The sequence below is a fragment of the Culex quinquefasciatus genome, chromosome 3 (assembly GCF_015732765.1).
Source record: "Culex quinquefasciatus strain JHB chromosome 3, VPISU_Cqui_1.0_pri_paternal, whole genome shotgun sequence".
Classification (NCBI taxonomy): domain Eukaryota; kingdom Metazoa; phylum Arthropoda; class Insecta; order Diptera; family Culicidae; genus Culex; species Culex quinquefasciatus.
The window spans coordinates 21512574-21533720 of NC_051863.1; the positions used below are offsets into that span (position 1 = coordinate 21512574).

General features: G+C 36.3%; 2 protein-coding genes across 2 annotated transcripts in view; both read left to right on the plus strand.

Moving 5' to 3' along the window:
- LOC6033023 overlaps positions 1–21147 on the plus strand; it is a 115432-nt gene that overhangs the window by 89498 nt on the left and 4787 nt on the right. The window lies entirely within an intron of this gene.
- The window catches only part of LOC6033022 (inositol-trisphosphate 3-kinase A), a 48651-nt gene continuing 45948 nt past the window's right edge, over positions 18445–21147 (plus strand). Inside the window, exon 1 of the mRNA XM_038259581.1 lies at positions 18445–18735. Within this exon, the coding sequence (XP_038115509.1) occupies positions 18460–18735 (276 nt within the window). The 5' untranslated portion in view covers positions 18445–18459. The remainder of the gene's footprint in view (positions 18736–21147) is intronic.

Genomic DNA, 21147 nt, shown 5'->3' on the forward strand with positions numbered 1-21147 from the left:
TTTTAAATTACGGTACCCGTGGTGTAGGGCCAGCATGGTTGGCTCTCACAAAGTGTGCCTGAGTTCGATCCCAGAAGGTCCCACGACTCGCCTTCCGTCGGACGGGGAAGTAAATGTAAATGTTTCTAGGATATTCTTCGCGTACTTTTTCAAAAGGTCCTATGTACATTTGAAACCCATAGCGCATTGGTTGTTTTGAAAAAGTAATCATGGCTTTTATGTGCAGGAACTGACTCAGATTCGTATCTCAGAAGGATTAAGAATTTTTTTTATAAATTATTTCAAATATTTAATTTCACTCTATTTTTTTTTATTTCACGTTGCCTTACGCCAAATTGTGAATTTATATTCCAGGGATATATAACTATACATCTTTTCGCTTTCATGTGCAGGAACTGAATCTGGCTTGTATCCAAGAAGGATTTCAGAATGATTATATAATTTATTATAAATAATTAATAATAATTTAGAAAATTTTATATACATTTTTATAATTAAAGAATTGTTTATTTCTTCCTTATGTCAAGTTGTAAAGGCATATTTCAGGGCTATAGAACTGAAAATTCTTATAAGCAGGAACTGAATTAGTCTTCCATCCCAGAAGGTTTTTTAAATTACTTCATTATTTATTTCAAAAGAACTAAATTTCCTTGAAAAATCAAAAATCAAATTATTCGCTCTACAGCATTGCCTTGCCTTGGAAACTAAGTGTCCGAAGGCTTGATTGTTGAGGCAATTGCAAACCTCTTTTTACACCTTAGCTTCCATCCACCCCAGGATTCGAACTGACGACCTTTGGATTGTTAGTCCAACTGCCTACCAGCGACTCCACCGAGACAGGACCCAGGGAGACGACTCCTACACCTTGACTGAGCTAACGACCTAACCTCTAGGTTAGTCCGGGGCCAACATTTGCTTCCTGTCCGACGGAAGGCGTGATCAGACAAATCTCGTCTCGAAAAATGCCACCGGGACCGTCTGGGATCGAACCCAGGCCGACTGGGTGAGAGGCAATCACGTTTACCCCTACACCACGGTTTTCGGTTAAATTAAAATTTCCTTGAGTCCGCCCCTTTAAAAAGTTTTTATTTTATTTTATTATTTATTTAAGAAAAAACTGAGTTTCTAGAAATGTTGATACATAATAAGATATTTGACATGGCCTAATGCCGATTTCGAGGGCAGCGAATGACCAAGAAGGTTAAAGCTGCCAGAAATAAATAAATTAACAACAACAACAATGCCGATCTATAAATTTATACTTCTTGTATATAGAATAACAAATTTATATTACTAACTTGAACTGGATTGAATCAGACTCCCATCCCAGGGGGATTTTTTTTATTAATAATTTATTTTGAATATTTGATATTTTATTTTTCTGGAAATTTTTAACTGGATCTTTTTATTTTATTTTATTTTTTTGTTGGTTAACCCGTATAGGCCTGGGTGAAATTGAAATCATTAAAAAGGCCATAACTCATCCAATTTGCATCCTTCTTTTTTAATTGGACTCGTTTGAATGTCTATTTTTCGAAAATCAGCCGGAAAACCCGGAAATTTTCTGGTGGGTCAACTGGACGATTTTGGGGTCTCGCATAAATTTTAAACAGCAATCTTTGAAAAAATACATTTTTTAAAGTTATGATCGTTGTTCTACAAGACAGTGTTGGCCATGCATTTTCAAATGGTAGGTCATCCATGAACCCCACTTTACGATCTGGCTACTTTGGGACCGGTTCCTGGTTCTCCGGTGAAACCCGGGATATGGCAAATAACGGGATTATTTCAGAAAAATTGTGGACTAGCGTGGTTCACGTTTCTATGAAAAAGACAAAAGTTGTTATTTTGTCTTGCATCAACCGGAATTTCATTCTTTTATGTCCCCAGAAGCACTCCTGAAAATTTGAGCCCATTTGGTAAGGTCTAGGAGCTCCAGTTTTAATTTGAAATTTATATGGGATTTTGATTTATTTGCCATGGAAACTATCTTTTACATTGTATTAGGATTTTTTATAAATCGATGAAATGACTTGATTCTTATAGTAGGAGATAGGTTTTGAATTGGGAACAACTTTGTAGAACATACCAACATGCTAGGAAGTGACCCTTTAAAGATACAGATACTTTTAGATGGTGGCTTTTGAAGGGCCAGCCACCATCTAAAAGAATCTGTATCTTTAAAGGGTCACTTCCTAGCATGTTGGTATGTTCTACAAAGTTGTTCCCAGTTCAAAACCTATCTCCTACTATAAGAATCAAGTCATTTCATCGATTTATAAAAAAATCCTAATACAATGTAAAAAGATAGTTTCCATGGCAAATAAATCAAAATCCCATATAAATTTCAAATTAAAACTGGAGCTCCTAGACCTTACCAAATGGGCTCAAATTTTCAGGAGTGCTTCTGGGGACATAAAAGAACGAAATTCCGGTTGATGCAAGACAAAATAACAACTTTTGTCTTTTTCATAGAAACGTGAACCACGCTATTGTGGACCCAGCAATTTGGGTGTCAAAGTTCATAATTATCAAAATCCAGCTCATCCAGGAACCCCAAAATCATTTTTGACCGATCTGGCCACTTTGGGACCGGTTCTTGAAACTTTTATGCAATTCGAAATATAACTAATGACGCGTTTATTTTAAATTAATTTTTGACGAGGCAATATATGTGCCTAAGTTCATTATTTTTAAAATCGAGCGCATTGATGATCCCCACAAGCATTTTTTACCAATCTGGTCCCTTTTTCAAAGCAATTTTTGATCAGGCAATTTGGGTGTAAAAATTCATCAAATATAATTTCACATCTACATCGGCTAGTTACTTTTTTTCTGAAGGAGCCCCGGAACCGATTCAATAGTTGCCAGATCTGTTCAAAACAAGTAATTGTGATCATGAATGAGCCTGTTTTTGAAAATGATGAACTTTGACAATCATCTTGTCTATGCCTAGTCAAAAATTGTTCTGAAATAATCCAATATATTCAATATTCCAAGTTTCACCATAGTTTCCAGAATCGGCCCAGAAACCAGATAGGTAAAAAATATTTGTGGGGATAATGAATAAGCTTGATCTTTAAAATGATGATCATTGACATCCATATTGCCTTGTCGCAAATTGTTCTGAAATAATCCCGTAATTTTTCATATTTTGGATTGCACCGGAGTTACTAAAACCAATCACCAAGTGACCAGATCGATCCAAAAGTAATTTTAGAGTTTTTGGATGCCCGACATTTTGAAAATGATGAACTTTGACCCCCAAATGGCTGGGTCCATAATAATCACATAATTTGCCATAATCCGGGTTTCACCGAAGTACCGGGAACCGGTTCCAAAGTGGTCAGATTGGTCCGAAAGAGGTATTGGGGTTCATGGATGTCCTATCTTTTGAAAATAATGAACTTTGACCCCCAAATGGCTGGCTCCATCATAATCACATAATATGCCCTATTCCGGGTTTCACCGGAATACCGGGAACCGGTTCCAAAGTGGTCAGATTGGTCCAAAAGAGGTATTGGGGTTCATGGATGTCCTATCTTTTGAAAATAATGAACTTTGACCCCCAAATGGCTGGGTCCATAATAATCACATGATTTGCCATATTCCGGGTTTTGCCGAAGTACAGGGAACCGGTTCCAAAGTGGCCAGATCGGTCCAAAAGAGGTCTTGGGGTTCATGGATGTCCTATATTTTGAAAATGATAAACTTTGACTCCCAAATTGCTGGGTGCAAAATAATCACACGATTTGCCATATTCCGGGTTTTACCGTAGTACCGGGAACCGGTTCCAAAGTGGCCAGATCGGTCCAAAAAAGGTTTTGGGGTTCATGGATGACCAACCTTTTGAAAATGATTACAAGCTTCTTATCCCATGCTTTTTCATCCAAAGCGCTTAGAAAAATCATAATCATTTATTTGGCTGGCCGCACCACATGCGCAAAACATTTTAAAAAATATACTATACAATATACTACATCATAATCTATCAAAAGAAACAAAAACGAAAAAAAAAAATATTAATTTATCATTAAACTTCTCCCACCGCGCAACATCAGTAAAGTCACGCATGGCTTGAACAACAACACTCCTGCTGACCAGCGAGGTGCGCTGCCGGCGGGCGGCTGTGAACGCGCGTTGGAGGCAGGCCATGAGATGCGCGCACACACAAACAAACAAACACCAAAAATGATGCAAATTTTCAAAAGTTTGCATTTGTCTAGGAGAGTTTCTCAAAACCTATTCATCCTAGAGATTTGGTCCCAAAGAATAAAATGTAGAGGATGAGTTGCTCGAATTTCGTATGTCGTAAAAAAGGTACCTTTTCTAACAACTATTAGGAGATATTTTGAGTCAAAGTTGTCAAAGAGAGTTTCCCGGCATTACAAAAAAAATTCAAAAACTTTTTTAGTGCAAAATGTTCAGCAAAGAGTACTTGAATTTTGCATGTAAAAAGATTTGAGAAAAAACCTTACCATGTTCGAAAATCCCCCACATTTACTTGCACCTTAAGGGTGCATTACGTGCAGGGACAGGAAGAATTATGTTGTAGATTTATGCTAATTTTATGTGAAACTAAAACGTTGTCATTTCGCTTCGGGCAGGATGATCTATATCGCGTGACTGGTGGTGATTTTTATTACTCGTCCTCTGTCAAGTTGGCACAGTTGAAAGCAAATTTTGAAAATTCCCCTTGATGAAGTAGTAATATTTGTTAGTCTTTTTTAGTTGTGCAACTAGACCGGTTGTGACAACTGCATCTGCCTAGAGAGTCCGCGGTGACGATGAAGATGATGACGATGGTGTAAAGAGGCAGAGTTCACACCGACGCCAACTTCTGGAGACACTCGACTCGAGAAGACTCAACAACAACATCATGTCAAAAGATATCGACTCGAATTAATCTTAATGGTATGTTGGATTTATGGCACCGCGATGGAAATCTGCAATGTTTTGACGAGTGAGAAAGGAAAGTAAAGAAAGACACTATTGCTTTTTGGGGATTTCAATAATAAGTCTTGTTGATCTTTATGGCGATGTGTTCAAGCGATTTATGACATTTTTCAACTTTAAAAAAGTAGGGTACTTGTTGCTATTTTGAAGCTTCTATGTTTATGGTATTGTTAGGCAATACATTAGAATAACGACTCAAACTTAGTGGGGTCCTTTCTTATAACCAAAGAAGCCATTTTGTGTCATCGGTTCACCAATACAAGTCTTCATACAATTTTGACAGCGGTGCTACCACCTGAAAGCAAAGATTAGTTACCTGGATTTGGACCACCCTAATGTCCAAACAAAATGGTACGCAAATATTTAAAAATCTTTGTCTTTGAAAGTAATTTCCTGATCGATTTGGTTTCTTCGACAAAGATGTTGGTTTAAATGAGGACTAGTTGGAAAAAATAGGTTCACGGGAAATTTTTGCTAAGAATTTACTGAAATTTGGGATGAATTCTTTTATTATTATTTTAATGTACAAGATAAATAAAAAAATATTTCAAGTTTATGTCCCCCCGCTTTCAATTTTTTTCCTTATGAGCAAAACAAATGTTGGTAAAAACTATTTTTTTTTATTGAAAACACTTTTCCAATTATTAAGTAACTTGATTAAAAAAAATCGATTTTAATATATAAACAATACATTGTTTAACGTTCGTTTATACTTTTCTTCAAATATAGGATTTTTATTCTAATAATGAATACTTTAAGATTGGTGCGCTGGAAGTGGGGACGCTGTTCGTATGGGGTGAGTGATTGTGGTAATCGAATAATAGCATCATTGGTGCGCTGGAAGTGGGACGCAAAATCGTGATTATGCAGGTTAATTTTATTGTGTGCTTTTGTGTCGCTATTCGTATGGGGTGAGTGATTGTGGTAATCGAATAATAGCATGACTTATGGAATTATTTGTGTCTTGATTTTCGTTGAGTAATTGGTGTTTTTTGTGATTTTTTTTTGTGATTTTTTTTTGTGATCTTAATTAATTGTTTTGTGATTTTCAAAGCCCTTCCTATATCATCGTTGATCGGAAGGCACGGCGTCGGGTAAATTGTGTATAATTTTTTGAATAAGGTTTTATTTTTTATGGTGAAAAAGCCATTTCTATATGATGATCGAAAGACGTACTGACATTTTGGATTAATTAATAGTGGAGTGAAATAATTGTGTGTGAGAGACTTTGTGTATTAATCAAAAAGACCTTCCCATAGCATCGTTGCTCGGAAGGCTCGCCGACGGGTCTGTTATGAAAGTCCTCCCCATAGCGTCGTAGCTCGGGAGGCATCGAAAAGCCAATACCTTATCCTACTAACCCAAAAAATATTAATCACGTGATGCTTGAAGGAGATGCTGTGGATTCAACGGTCTCAAGCGGTATCAACAAGTATATAGCGAAAAACTATGTGCTTGATGAGTCTGCAACTTCAACTATCGGACTAACATTCCTCCCTTTCGTTGAACTGCAGGCTTCTTGGGAGGGCGCCGGTATTGACTAATAAAGTAGGGATCTTCAGATGTTAAACAGTGAACGGATGGTTGGCTCCCACTGATCATTTTAGATTCATTGTTTAACTTCAGCTGATCTGTCAATAACGGAGTAGCAGCTCATTGGCAGTCAACCATGCTCATGCTCAATATAGGATTTTTATTCTAATAATGTATTCGGAAAATGGAAACTTCAGGGAGATAAATATTTTCATAAATTAATTGATACCTTGTAATTTTTTGATACTAGCATAACTGTAACTGTGTTTATCACATTTTGTGCTAATTTTTGCTTACAAATTAGGAAAACTAGGTAAATTTATGTTTTTTCGTTAGACTGTATGTTTCTAAAATGTAATCTTTAAATTGCCATTCCTGAGTCAGTTTTAAGTCAAATTTGAAAAAAAAAAAACAACTTGATGATATTAAATCTAAACTAAGTACAAAATTCAGTTTAGTTTACGAAAAACTTCATTTAAATTTTGAGTTTGCAAAAACTCGCTGAAATTTCAGATTTTCATTTACAATTTTACCGTGAATCTAACTACTTGTTGAAGAAGTGGATTTTCACCAAATAGATAATGATTGAAAACGAAATTCTCAATTTATTTTGTAAACTCACACTTTTAAAATTCGATGTCATTCTAATTTTGTTAATTTTCGTTTGTTTGACTGTGCTTTATTCATTTAAAATGGATTACCCATTAAAAATAAGCTTCAAAATGTTAAACTTTATCGTCGTTTAGGACTTTGAGGATATTTTTAAATTTTAATATTCTTTTTAATAATTCAACTTTTTCCGAAATGACGTTAGGCTATAACAAATTTAATTTAAAGTTCTTATCCCTTGGCCCAGATCGAGGTCAAGGGAAGGACTAAAACTAAATTTAAAATTTCAATCAAAATTTTCAAAAAAAGAAATAAATTAACGTTAAAATTCTTGTGGTTTCACGTCTTTTCCTGATATTTGGTTTCAAACATCAAATTTTGTTTAAAAATGGGTATGAAATTCTGTATCTTGAGAAGACATTTCTGAACGATTTGGTGTCTTCGGCATAGTTGTAGGTAATGATTAGGACATTTCGGAAAAATAGAAATAGATTTTTTTTTTATTCAACAATTCATAAATAAATTTGAATTTCCAAAATATTTATTTTTCATTTTTGAAAATGTTTTTTTATATCTTTTTAATTTCAAAAAAAACTGACAAAAATAAAAAGAAATCACTTTAAAAATAGAAATTGAATTGGTAATCGAATAAAAAATGTATTTAAATTTTTTATAATCTTACTCAAATTATATTCACTTTTGGCTAAATATTTAAATTTTCTTTCCGTTTTTTTTTGCATTTAAAAAATACTTCTATAAAGAAAAGCACCTCAAAAACAAAAAGGCAGAGAAAATGTCCTTCAGTTTCAGTCACAATTATTTATATAATTTTGTTCAAACAAAAAAAAAAAGATGATTAAAATTGTCTATTTGTAGACCTTTTCAAAAGTTATGCTTAAGTTCAAAAATTGTGCAGTTATTGTTATTGAAAAGATTTTTACATTTTCTCATTTTCATCGATTCAAATTCTATGTGATGCTGTATCTCAGAAATTAATTGTCAAATTTTCAAAGAAGGGGAAATATATCCCTTCCAATCAAACACCTATCTTCGTCATGTGGAGAGTTTGATGCTCGATTAAAGCTCCAAAAATACTATTTAGGCTGTAAACTTACCAGCAACAGCACCGCATCGAGTAAGCACGCAAATGTATGCCATTTACTGGCCAAAAAGATCAAATTTAATGCACTTTTGATCATAATATCTATTTTGCGACACCATTTCTCATCATTTTGTTGGCACACATATCCACATGCAAGATGAGAGCTTAACTGCTTAACGAAAGTCGCAATCAATATCTTTTCACTTGCGCTAACGATTTCAAAGCGCTTAAGATATGAAATTGCTTCAAACTACCGGCAACACGTTCTTTTGAACATTAGTTAGTCACTCACTTGAAAAATAAGCCCAAAACATGTAAATAGTTAGCAAGCGCCATCGAAAAAAACAAACGCGCCAAGTCGTTTGACGTTTGACTTTTGACGACCCATGCCAATCGAAGGCTGAAGAAAACCGAGCGAGAAGCGAAGGCAAATAAAGAACAAAGGGTGGCCACCAACACCACCAGCAGCGCCTGTTGGAGTGAGCCAGTGATGCCAGGATAATAAATGCAACTTTTCGTGAGTGTTCGCTTAAAATTTCATCAATTTTGGCAGCACTATGCAGACCCAAAAGAGCGCTGGAAGAAAAAAGCTGAACTAAGCTGAAAATAGAAAAATGGGCTTGGCCCAATGCATTCTCGTCTGATTAGAATACATTTGGGAAATGTTTTTTAAATGCTTGTAATATGAATAGATTTACATTCCCATTTTTTATGACCAGCCCGTGAAATTGTATGGAGACTTGTATGAAAAAATTAATGATGCAAAATTAGCTTTAATTGACATAGGGAATAAATGGACAAAATGATTTAAAATTAATAATGAACTAAAAACAATCGAGTTTTGCAAAATAACTCATAACATTACTATTTAAGAGAATTTGCAAAACATTTTCCTCACCTTTTAAAATTCCAAGGAATGCAAAATTACTTTAACAACCAACAGTTACTGCGAAACCAGATGGTTATTGTTGCACATTCTTCGATTCGTTTCATTTTGCGCTCAATTTAGCGGTGGAGAAAAAAGGCAAATCTGTAATTTGATGTTGACTGCAACCATGCCGCTTCCAATGCGGTAATGGTAATGGTAATGTTTGCACGTTTTCGGCTCCGGTGTGCATAATTAAATTTAATGTTCCCCCCCCCCTCGCATGGACCAATCGCATTTCGGATCTCGGTGGCGCAGCAAAACAATTGGCCGTTTGTCGGCGTGGTCATCATCTTTTTTGTGGTGCCCAACTCGTTAATCGTGACTTGCGGGCCCAAATTGACGTTTCTGCTGGGTTGAATAAGGGGCCACTATAAATGAGAAATGAACTCTGTGTGCAATTCGGAAGAAATGCGCGCCTTTTATTGCAATTTGCGTGATTTAAGGGGAATTGTACTGTTTTGCATCTGCGATGTTAAGGGGAATTGTACACGCAGCAGACGGTTGAGGATAAAATGGTCTCGATATGCGTTGAGAGAATTGTGGAGCTGTTCTTATGTGGAATATTCTCAGAACGGTGCACTTCGGGCATGACAGCTGTCAACGAGACACGCCAAAGTCACAATATCGGGTCGGGTTGCTGCGTTACTTTATCTGTCATGTTGTCGGATTAACGACGCCAACTGGGGGGATGCGCGTGTCGTTATCGAATTAGCATCGGGTTGCACTGTTTCGTACCAAACCGGAGAAGACCAAAAGGACCAATCGATCCGCCAAGTCGTCACCGCCGCCGCCGGTTGATCCGGTAATTTATGTTCGTTTTGCATGGAAAGGCAATAAAAGCTGTCTGCATATCCTCGCTCGCTCGACATCTGGCAGTCCAAACTCGTCCGTTTGGATTAAAATTCAAAGTGAGAAAACGAGCAAACTCGTTCCACCTCTATTTATCTGTGGTGACGACTCTTTAGCTGCAGCGGGCGAGGATTACTTTGATTGATCTCTTCATTGGCACCTCTCCCAAGCCGATGAATCCCATCGCAAGCCAGCCCATCGCTAGACCATAGGAGTAAGCCCAGAAGCCCCGACTACTACGATTGAGCAAAGGAATAAAATAAAAAGAGTAGAGAGAAAAAAATAGACAAACCTATTTGCCCGGACTGACATTTCCACGCTGAATTATTCATTAGAATGCAACCGTGGTCGTGCCTTAACGGGGAGCTCTTTTTTTCTGTGAGCGTCGTTCAAGCAGTAGCTTTGAAGAAGAGACCCGCGGGCCTGCTTAGATCTGCGCGCGGAAAGAAATTGCGACGACTCTATGAATAGTCAATTTCAGACGCAATTGCACAAATATCTGGGACCGTTTGAGTGCGCACATGCGCAAATGTGGTTCTTAAGGGGCATCATCTCTTGGGAAAATTGTCCGATTCATCATTCCGATGACCGATTTGGCGTCTCCTCTAAATCATCCGTTTTGAATTGTTGAGCGATTGAGGCAGGCTGTGTCGTGACGGTTGTGGGCAATATTAATTGCACCTGTCAGGCGATGGGCCTTTGATTGATACTGACGTTTTGGCATTTTTATGGGAAGCATACCATGTTTGCATAAACGGCCTATTTGTACTAACAGCAAACTGAAGAAGGCGCTATCAAGTTTGTTTCTTTTCTAAAAACTAAGGACTTAAGTTTTGTATTTTTGTATTTTTGTATTTTTATATTTTTGTATTTTTGTATTTTAGTATTTTAGTATTTTAGTATTTTAGTATTTTAGTATTTTAGTATTTTAGTATTTTAGTATTTTAGTATTTTTGTATTTTTGTATTTTTGTATTTTTGTATTTTTGTATTTTTGTATTTTTGTATTTTTGTATTTTTGTATTTTTGTATTTTTGTATTTTGTATTTTGTATTTTTGTATTTTTGTATTTTTGTATTTTTGTATTTTTGTATTTTTGTATTTTTGTATTTTTGTATTTTTGTATTTTTGTATTTTTGTATTTTTGTATTTTTGTATTTTTGTATTTTTGTATTTTTGTATTTTTGTATTTTTGTATTTTTGTATTTTTGTATTTTTGTATTTTTGTATTTTTGTATTTTTTTTGTATTTTTTAATTTTTCGATGCTTTTTGTCTGTTTGTCTGTGCCACCACCATCAAAGGAGTGGATCCTCAATCAACACTCGCCAGCCATTTAGCTCCAGGTTAAGTTTAACATTTTAATTTTCCCCATTTTTGGTGGCACATTTTCCGCCGCACCATCTGCGAGGAGGCCCCTCGGGGGAACCCGGGACAATCTTCGGTCGGACATGCCATCAATCACCCGGTGGTGGTGGCGGCGGCACACATCACTATCACATTAACCCACATCTTCGACAAATTTCGGTGCAAATTTTAGGCTGTTTAAACATAACTTAATTCGGTCGTTTATTTTTTATTTTTGCCGTTGTTCCAGGTTAGGGTGATGTCCTTTCATGGACCTTAATACAATTATCACTTGTTATTTTTACTACTCCCGTCGGCTAAGCTGGTTTTGGCAAGTGGGTTTAATCTACCTTGCAGTGCGGTGAGGTCTTTCTTTACTTTATTTTTTCTTATTTGTTACAAAAAAGCTGGTTTTTCAATCTAAGACTTTGGTTTAAACAAATTTGACAAGTGCACCTATTTTCGTCAACCGCAATTTCACGGTACTCGAATATCTCCTGACGAGCCACGACCGATGCATATTTATAATGTCTTTATGGATCGTAATAAGCCCAGTCTCGTCCCGCTGTATTTCTCTCTAAAGGGATCTTAATTTCGGTCGTTTGGCAACTGAATTGCTGCCCCGGCCATGGTAACCGTGCCGATGTTGGGCCGAGCCAATATGGTGGTTTGATTGGACCATAAAGTTTTACGACGCCGGGCTCGCAGGGCTGTTGCTGTAGATTTACAAATTATGCATGTAAATTTGCGCTTCGCAAATGATGACCATCATACCTCGGCGCGACGCGGTTATTTACTCTGTTTTTGGGGTATTTTTTCTCATAAAATAAAAAGAAAGAAACATGTTCGCCCTGTCACCCCGGAGTTGAACCCAATCCGTCGCACTTGTCCACCCCAGAAAACATACAAACAGAATATATTTTTAATGACTTATTAATTACATTTTTGCCCAATTTGGCGGTGCAGTGTGCAGTGAATTGTTTGGTGGTTCCCATGGTGATCGTTGTTATCGAACTCTCCGAACCGATACGACGCTTGCGGGAATGGCGAAAAGGTAGCATTAATCTGCTAATTAACAATAAAATACGTATCGAAACAGTGCCCCTGGTGTACGGTTTTTTGCTCTTAGTCACTGCCTCTTATCTTATCAAGCGGTCCGCAGATGACTTACACTGCCGAGACGACAGGAAAAGTCCCACGTTTTCGGTACTGCGACAACAGATGTTGTTTGGTTGTCCTGAAAAGTCGATCAATTAGTGGAATTTGCTTTGCTTACAAATTGATTTAGTGGTTCAAGATAAAATTTTGTGATGTGAAATTATTAAATTTACAAAATATGTAAATTTACATACATTTTGAGGTAAAATTACAAAATGCAGTCCACTACAAAAATCATGGTAATGTTACATCTGGAAAGGGGTACATCTTTTATGTCAGAAAAATTGTGTAATTTTACCTCTGGAAATGTGTAATTTTACCTCTTTTCTGGTGTACTGTCACTTTTTCAGTCTAATTTGAGGTAAAATTACATCATAAAACAGATAATATTCAACCTTCAAAAATTACAGCTTCCAAATTTACTTTTTTTCTGTTTATAAAAATAACTTCAACTAAACCCAATCCAGCTGTCTCAATCAATTAATTGAAACACCGCCAATAAAAACCACCGTGAATCAACAAATTTGCACACACACACACTCACAAATCAATCCGATTTCACTCAATCGAGTGCGATTTAAACAAACACGCAGAGACAGAGAGAAAGAGTCAAGCCAGAAAAAATAATCGAAACATAACCTCACATCTGTTTGGTTTTATATCGTGATTTGGGTCCATAAAAATAACCTTTTGGCCGGCGGCGCGGCAACCCCATTGCTAATTGGTCAATTGGGGGCCCCCGTAAAAATTGGTTTTATGGCCGGGGCTGTTTGTTTTGCTGATTTAGAAAAGATTTATTCAAATTGGGTGCGATTTTAAGTGAGCTTGTTTCGATTTGAGCCGATTTTTGTTGGTTGCTTGGGAGATAGTTTGTAAAAAGTCTTACAAAGGATAGATAGATAAAAATATTGAATAACCGTTTGAAAACCTTAATCTAATAAACATAAAAACACAAAGATTGAGCTTGAGCCACGGCTCGAGCTGTCCCTGCGAAATATGTTAGCTGTCATCGGGCGGTAGGCCTTTAAAAATTAGCTATAAGCCGCATGACAAAATAAACTTTTGCGAGAAAGAGAAAGAAGATCTGATGCAAACAAATCAAGTTCTGTTGCACTCAGAAGTGTGAATATGTTAGAAAATTTTCGACTGGAAAGCCTTTTTTTCCTAAAAGTTACAACGGATCATGGAGATGGAGATAACAACTTGCGTCAAACACTTGAAAATTCCAAGTTTTTGAAAAACAACCTAATTGGAGCTTGTGTCAAACACTTGAAATTCCCAAGTTTGAACATACATTACTTCAAATAATGGACCGCCGGTAATCTCCCGATGAAGATCCCAAACCAAGCCGAGTTGGCCTTTCACCCCTCGCGATATGTCAAGTGTCCCAAAAAAGGCACCTGCAGCTCCATGACAACTCGTTGAACAAGCAAGAGTCGAGTCACGCGCCGTCGGTTTGCTTTGATGGACCGGACAAACTCCAGCAAGCACTTGCAGTTGCGGCAGGACGATCTTCGAAGCCTCCTTCGATGTGCGCTCTTCTAACCTGCATCGCAAATTTTACGGGCCATTCGTTTACTATTGCTACGCCATCACCGGCCGTAACAAGGCTTCGCACAAGTACTCCCCCCCCGGTAAGGACTTGGTCATCTGCGGCGATTGAAGAGGTTTCTTGCAGCGAAAAATTTGCATGACGAATCGCAGCAACCTGGCCGGGGCCGGGTTTGAAGGTGGTGTGACGGTCGGCCATCGTGATTGAAGATGACCACGAGACGAGGGGCGCTAAGATGAAATGCTGCCGTCAAGAGTTGGCGGAAAACTTGAAAGAAGCTCGTGCGCCTCTTCCTTCGAGTCCAAGCAGGCCAGGGCTGTGAAGAGCATCGTCACAGACTTATCAGACGTTGAAAAATGCTTTTATTTTTGATGTCCCAAATTCAATCTACTTTTCAAGAATGCTTAGGTAAATATTTGAACAGATTTAAAGAAATTGGTTTTGAATCTTCAATAAAAGTTCAAAATTTCCATCACTGCCCACAGAGTCCACACTTGACAGATGACGCAGCCGACTCGATAACACAATCATCGATTTCACGGCACTCTCGGATGCGACGGCCATCACGTCGGATCATGGACGTCATCGGCGTCGCCATGGGAACGATAACCAGCTGTGGCCGGCTGGAAAAAAACCCGGTCCTGATGGACCGGGCTGGGGTGTGTGGCCAAACACTGCACTATCAATAACCCGGCCGAAGAGTGATCCTCCCGGGTGATCACTTTCCGAGAAATGCGGCGGAGCGAAAGAGGGAGAGAGCTAAATGTCCGGCTCTTCAAAACAATTGACAACTTGACAGTAAATTAGTAAAATCATTTTATTCGCGCGAGGAACTGGCCTTGGCAAGCGTGACGCGACCGGGACCGGGAGGACAAGAGAGTGCCATTAGTGCCAGTAGAGGTCAACAAGACGGTCCGGCGATATCGGACGATCTTGGACGCGGTATTAAGAGCATTTCTTGGTGCCATTTGACAGCTGTGGCAAATTGGTTCGGATTGTTTTCACTGCCACTGGTATCGAAGTTGGCCATCTTGCACATTTGTATTTATAAATAGACAAATCTGAATAAGACCACAGACTTATCAGACCTGCAACTTCACTTTCTGATGAGGGTAAAAATAGTAACATTATTGTGTCTTCTTTAGTTATCTATTTTCAAACATTTTGATGGATTTCATTAGAGTCTTCAAAGACATATAATTCAAATTTAAGAAGAAATGTCAAAAAGTCTACGTGGTTTATGGACGGTTCCTTTTACACTTCTGAAACAAGATATTGATTTTTGCTTCAGATTCCTAATCTTCCTAAACTAGAAATATGACTAAAATAGGGTTGGCAGATGCGAGAATACAAACGGTTATTGACATTTCAATGAAAAATACAGGGCTGTGGAGTCGGGTCATATTTCAAACGACTCCGACTCCGACTCCGACTCCGGCTTTCTTAGATTAGCCGACTCCGACTCCGACTCCGGCTCCGGCTTTCAACAAATGGTTGGCTCCGACTCCGACTCCGACTCCGGTCTACCAACTCTAGCCGACTCCGACTCCAACTCCGACTCCAGCTTTCAACAAATGGTTGGCTCCGACTCCGACTTCGACTCCACGTGTTTTTAAATGTTTCAAAAGTTAGTTAACTTTTATTAGTTAATTATTTTTAAAACATTGATAAATAGGATTATTTAAATACTCTCTAAGCGTCATGTTTTCTCAAGAAAAATAAGTAAAGTAAAGTAAATAAACTGAAAAAACTTTCTAGATTACATGTTTTATACGTTATGGAAACAGAAATCAAAAAAATATCTTCAGTTTTAGAGGCATTTTGAGAAGAACAGTTTTGTAAGTAAATTTGGATTTATTTGCTTAACCTTAAATTTGAAAATATTTTTTTCAAAGCTAACAAATTTAAATATTAATTTGTTATTTTTGAATGATTAATTGGATCTATTGGACATTACAATTCAATTTGCCCACTTTCAGGCTGACATTTATAAGAAGCACAGTGACAGGCGAAACGAAGTTGACTTTATAGCTGTCGGCCACCATTGCTAGTACCAGCCACTAGTGTCTTCCTTTTTATCTACAAGGACTTCGCCGCCCTGGGCTCCTAAGTGTATGAAAGTATGGCACGGAGCGACGGCGCCGAATACCCATATTTACACAAAGAATTTTAGAGCGCCCACCGCGGGATTCGAACCGGCGACCTCTGGGTTGTGAGTCCAGTGCGCGGTCCAATTGATCCACACGGGCGGGACAAAAAGTAAAAAAAAGTGACAGGCACCTTGTTTTTTAAATGACAATTTTAAACAAAACTTTTTTTTTGTTTTTTTTTTAAGACGTACATGGATATCACGCCATGGCTGAAGGAGATTATTATTGTAAATCAATATATCTAATAAATTTCTTCGAGGAAATGACGCTTAAGATGTCCTTTTCAAATATCAGTGACATGAAAAATATTTTACCCTGGAAATTTTTAATTTATTTTAATTTTAAAATTGTATATACTTTAAAAAGGAGGCGCACGATACTTCGTAAATCTTCACCTAAAACGAAGCTTTATGAATGATCTTGCGCCTCCATCAAAATATATGAAAAAACTTAAAATATTATAAAAAACAAATATCCACAAGTAAAATATTTTCTAGGTCACAAGTATTCCATTTTTTAAGGTACATTGATTTGCAATGAAAATCACCTTCCGTTATATTGGCGTGGGATTTACAGTATGAGGAAACACGTACCTGTTGATAATTTGATGATTTTGTTTTTTTATAATATTTGAAAAATAAATTAAAATCCTATATTTTGTTCTATACATTTTTTTATTAGTTCATATTTGTACTGAATTCTTGAGATTTGTTCAACGATAATTTGTAACGATATCAAAATAGTTTACAAAACAATCAATGATTATTTCTAAATTAGTTGCAACTTCTTTTGATATTTTTTTTTTGTTAGTTTCAATTATTTTAAATGCAACACTTTGATTTTCTTGTACTCAGTTATAAACAAAATGCGCATGTTGAGTTCCAAGTAAGAGATTGTTATTATTGTTGATGATTTGTAACAAAAGTTAAACTGTCAGTAACTCTTTCGATTTCCAAAAACAGTGATTACTATTTTTAATCTTTTTATGTACCTCGTAATTTTTTTTTCCTAAAAAATGATTTAACTTAAAACCTCCAAGACATTCGCTATCGGGGTAAAAGATGATTGTGTGTGTACTTTTTTCAGAAAGCACTGGATGAAATTTGGTCAAATTTGAATTGAAAAGGCACATAAATATAGGAAAAAGGAAGCGGTCAAGAATCAATTAGATATGTCTGACTACATAACCAATATTTTTTATAATTTTTTTAAATTATGATACTACATACTTGGGTAAGAGGTTACCATTTAGTGATTATACACAGAAAAAAAAAATCAAGAAAGGACTTGAGGCGTAATCGAACCGCAAGTTTTTCCAGGATGCTTTCTTTGGACTGGCTGCGCTTGTGTTCGATTAGATTGGATTAGATTATACACAGAAAAAAAAAATCATGGTAATACTACATCTGGGAAGGGGTACATCATTTATGTCAGAAAAAGGTGTAATTTTACCTCTGGAAATGTATAATTTTACCACTTTTCTGGTGTAATGTCACTTTTTCAGTCTAAATTGAGGTAAAATTTCAACATAAAAGAGGTAATATTCAAACTTCAAAAATTACAGCTTCCAAATTTACATTAGTTTTTTCTGTGTAGTGTAATAACACAATAAGAGCTATCCAATCACAATAAAAAGCTTCAGAAACATAATGACATCTGATAAATCAATTAAAAATATAAGATGTTTTGTAAATTAAGCTGTTACATAGGATAACTGAACAATAAAAAAAAAAAAAACATATTTTTTGTTGAATTTAAGATAACTCCGACTCCGACTCCGGGTTATCAGAAATCTTCGGCTCCGACTCCGACTCCGACTCCAGCTCTTAAAATTTAGCCGACTCCAGCTCCGACTCCGACTCCAGCTGCTCGAGTTTTGACGACTCCGACTCCGACTCCGACTCCAGGTCCCCAAAAAGACCCGACTCCACCGACTCCGGCTCCGACTCCGACTCCGACTCCACAGCCCTGGAAAAATAGCTTTAAGAAGATTTTGTTTCATAGATTTTATCAAATTTTTCGAGAAATATCTACTTTTCTTTATCACTTTATCTTAAATTTCAACAATCGAAAATTTGTTGGTTATAATTTTAAGAAAAGAACTCAAAACAAGCGCGCTTCTGATTTTTTTTTTAAAGAATTGAACTTTACCAAAACATTCTTCATCATTTTTACAGGTTATTTAATATGAGTGAAAAGTTCAAAAAATCAAGTGAAAAAATGTCGAAAATTCATTGGAGATAAAATCTTTTCTAAAAAGAAAACAAAAAACGCAAAAATGTCCCTCCTGTCATCGTCCTCGGCCACCGGTCGACCCCGGACGCTGATGGAGGCCCTGCTGGCGAAGAAGATCGAGGCCGCCTCCCAGCAGCAGCCGGGCGGCGGCGGTGGCCCGGGCGGATCGCGGCTCATCCGGACCGACTCGATGGACTCCTCCTCGTCAATTGGCTCGCTCGTGCTCGGAGAGGACGTGTGTCGGTGCGACGACTGTCTGCTCGGAATCGTCGATCTGTACACGATCGGACCGCAGGAGCGGGACATCGCCAAGAAAAAGGTAAGAGAGAAGGAGAGTGAGAGCGAGAGCGGAAAGAAACTTATTCGAGAGAGCTGAACGGGCACGTGCGAGAGAAGCTTTGCAAGCGACGAACCCGACGATTGATGGTTTGCTGGATTGAGCTTTTGAAATGACGTGGTTTGCAATCTGAAATGTAGTTGGCGTCCTCATCGCGCAAAGCTTTCGTTTGCTGAATAGTAAAACTTAACTGCTGTTGAGTTTGAGCTTTTTAATTTGGGGTTTGGAAGAAAAAATGGGTGACTTTAATAGCCACTTAGTTTCTTACAAATTTCTGCTTTGGTTACGTCTAATTTACCAAAAATTTGGTAATTTTATATTTTTCGAACTTAAAAAATCACAGTTGAATGTTTATTTAGATAACTTTATATTTCTTTAAACTGTATATAAGTTTGTTGTTATGTAAATGCATGGATTCAAATATGCTTAACATTATTTAGAAATAGATATTTTCATTAAGATATAAAATTTTGTTGCAACCTTTCATAATTTTGAAGAACTAAACAATAAATTTTCACATTTACTAAGAAACTTATTCCACTGCTAACGCCTATAAATTAAACGATATTTTTAACATTTGTAACTTTATAGAAACTAGCTTAAACAGTTCTTAGTGTAAAATTATCCAAAGCATCCAATAATGAGGCCCGTTCCTCGATTCGAACTCATTTCTATTGCGCAATCTATGATTCTTTGAGGGTATTAAAAAAATCTGTCTATTCATGTCTGTATAATTTAAGTTTACTTACTATTCAATTCGTATTTTTCATTTTACAAAGAAATCTTCATCCTTTCAATGTCATTCCGGTTTACGGTACATATCAACAAATCAATATCAAATCAAACTTCTTCGGCAAAGTTGTAGATATGGATGAGGACACCGGAAAAAAAAGAAACACGGAAAGAATGTTTGCTAATTTCTTGAATCACTTGTCTTGTCAAAGTTTGGTTTGGATTTTAAAACCAAAACAGAAAATTCCACTAAAGGCTAAAACCCGTTTTAGGTAAGGCCATTGCAAATATTTTTCGAAGTTTATGTCACCCAGCTTGAAGGTGCCCAAAAAAACAGCACAAAAGATATTTTTCCAAAAAACTTAAAAATTTTAATGTAAATCTGATCAACTAAAATTAGTTTGAAATACATTAATTTTTATTAATAATTTAATAATTAATTACTGCAGTCCTCATCCATACCTACAAATTTTCCGAAGACACCAAATCGAACAAAATTCCTTTAGATTTTTTTTCCATTCCTTGGACAGCTGCCAAATTTGTACGGAAAACGTTATGGGCAAACAGATGATGTAAAATGGCACACAATAAAAATAGAATTTCGTATTAACTTTTCAAAAGGGAGAATCCGTAGATGTAAACAAACAGTCTATCCCACTTTCTTTAGTGACAGCTCACGTTGAGTAAGAAAGGAATAGGCTGCTTGTTTATATTTACGAATTCACCCTTTTGAAAAGTTAATACGAAATTTGAAAAAGGCTCTTCCGTAATTTTTCATGAAGGCAAAACGCAAGTCTAAGACATTGGCATTTTTTTAACGTCGGGCAATCTAAATCTTAGTTTCTAAAACCATGATTTTTTTCAGCTGGCAATAAAAATAAACTAATTTCAAACTTAATTGGCCAAAAAATTGAAACATGAATTATCACAAATGTCCTAAAGCCTGAGGTTTTTTTCAATCTTCGTAAAGCCATTTCTTGGCCCTTTTCTTGGGAGGTATTGGCCCAAAAAACAAATTTCTAGAAATATTTTTTTTAATACCTTGGTATTTTGTGAAGAATTTTTTACAAAATTGACGGTTTGCCAAATACTGTAAAAAAGGCCTTATTAGGAAAAAATCAGGAAAAACATATTTTTAAAAATTTTGGAATCTAAACTTACATTTCAAAATGGTCAAATAGTCAATGTTAAGCCCTTTTGAAGTGTTAGAGTTGATTCCAAAATTTTAAAAGTATTTTTTTTCGAAAAGATCAGAAAATTTCTCATATGTTTAATTTTTTTTTAATTTGTAAACAGGACTATAATTTTCTGAAATATTACTAGATACTAGAAAATAAAAGACTGTTTGGATAGAGTTCATAACTTGATTCTTTTTCTTTTATTCGGTATATTTTAGCAATAAGATGTCCATTCTTCGATGTATCTAAGTATTTTTATTGGAAATTTTTTCAACATTTCGAAAAAAAAATGATTTCAGGGATGGACACTTCTTTAAATAGAAAAAATGCAAATTTCTGGTTTAAATTAATCATGAAACGATGCACTTTAAAAAAGTTATGAAAAATACTTTTCAATTACTAATTTTATTTTACATTACAAGCTGAAGTAAAAAAATCGAGTGAATGTATATTTTTCCAGAAACTTTTTTTTTTCAAAAATCAT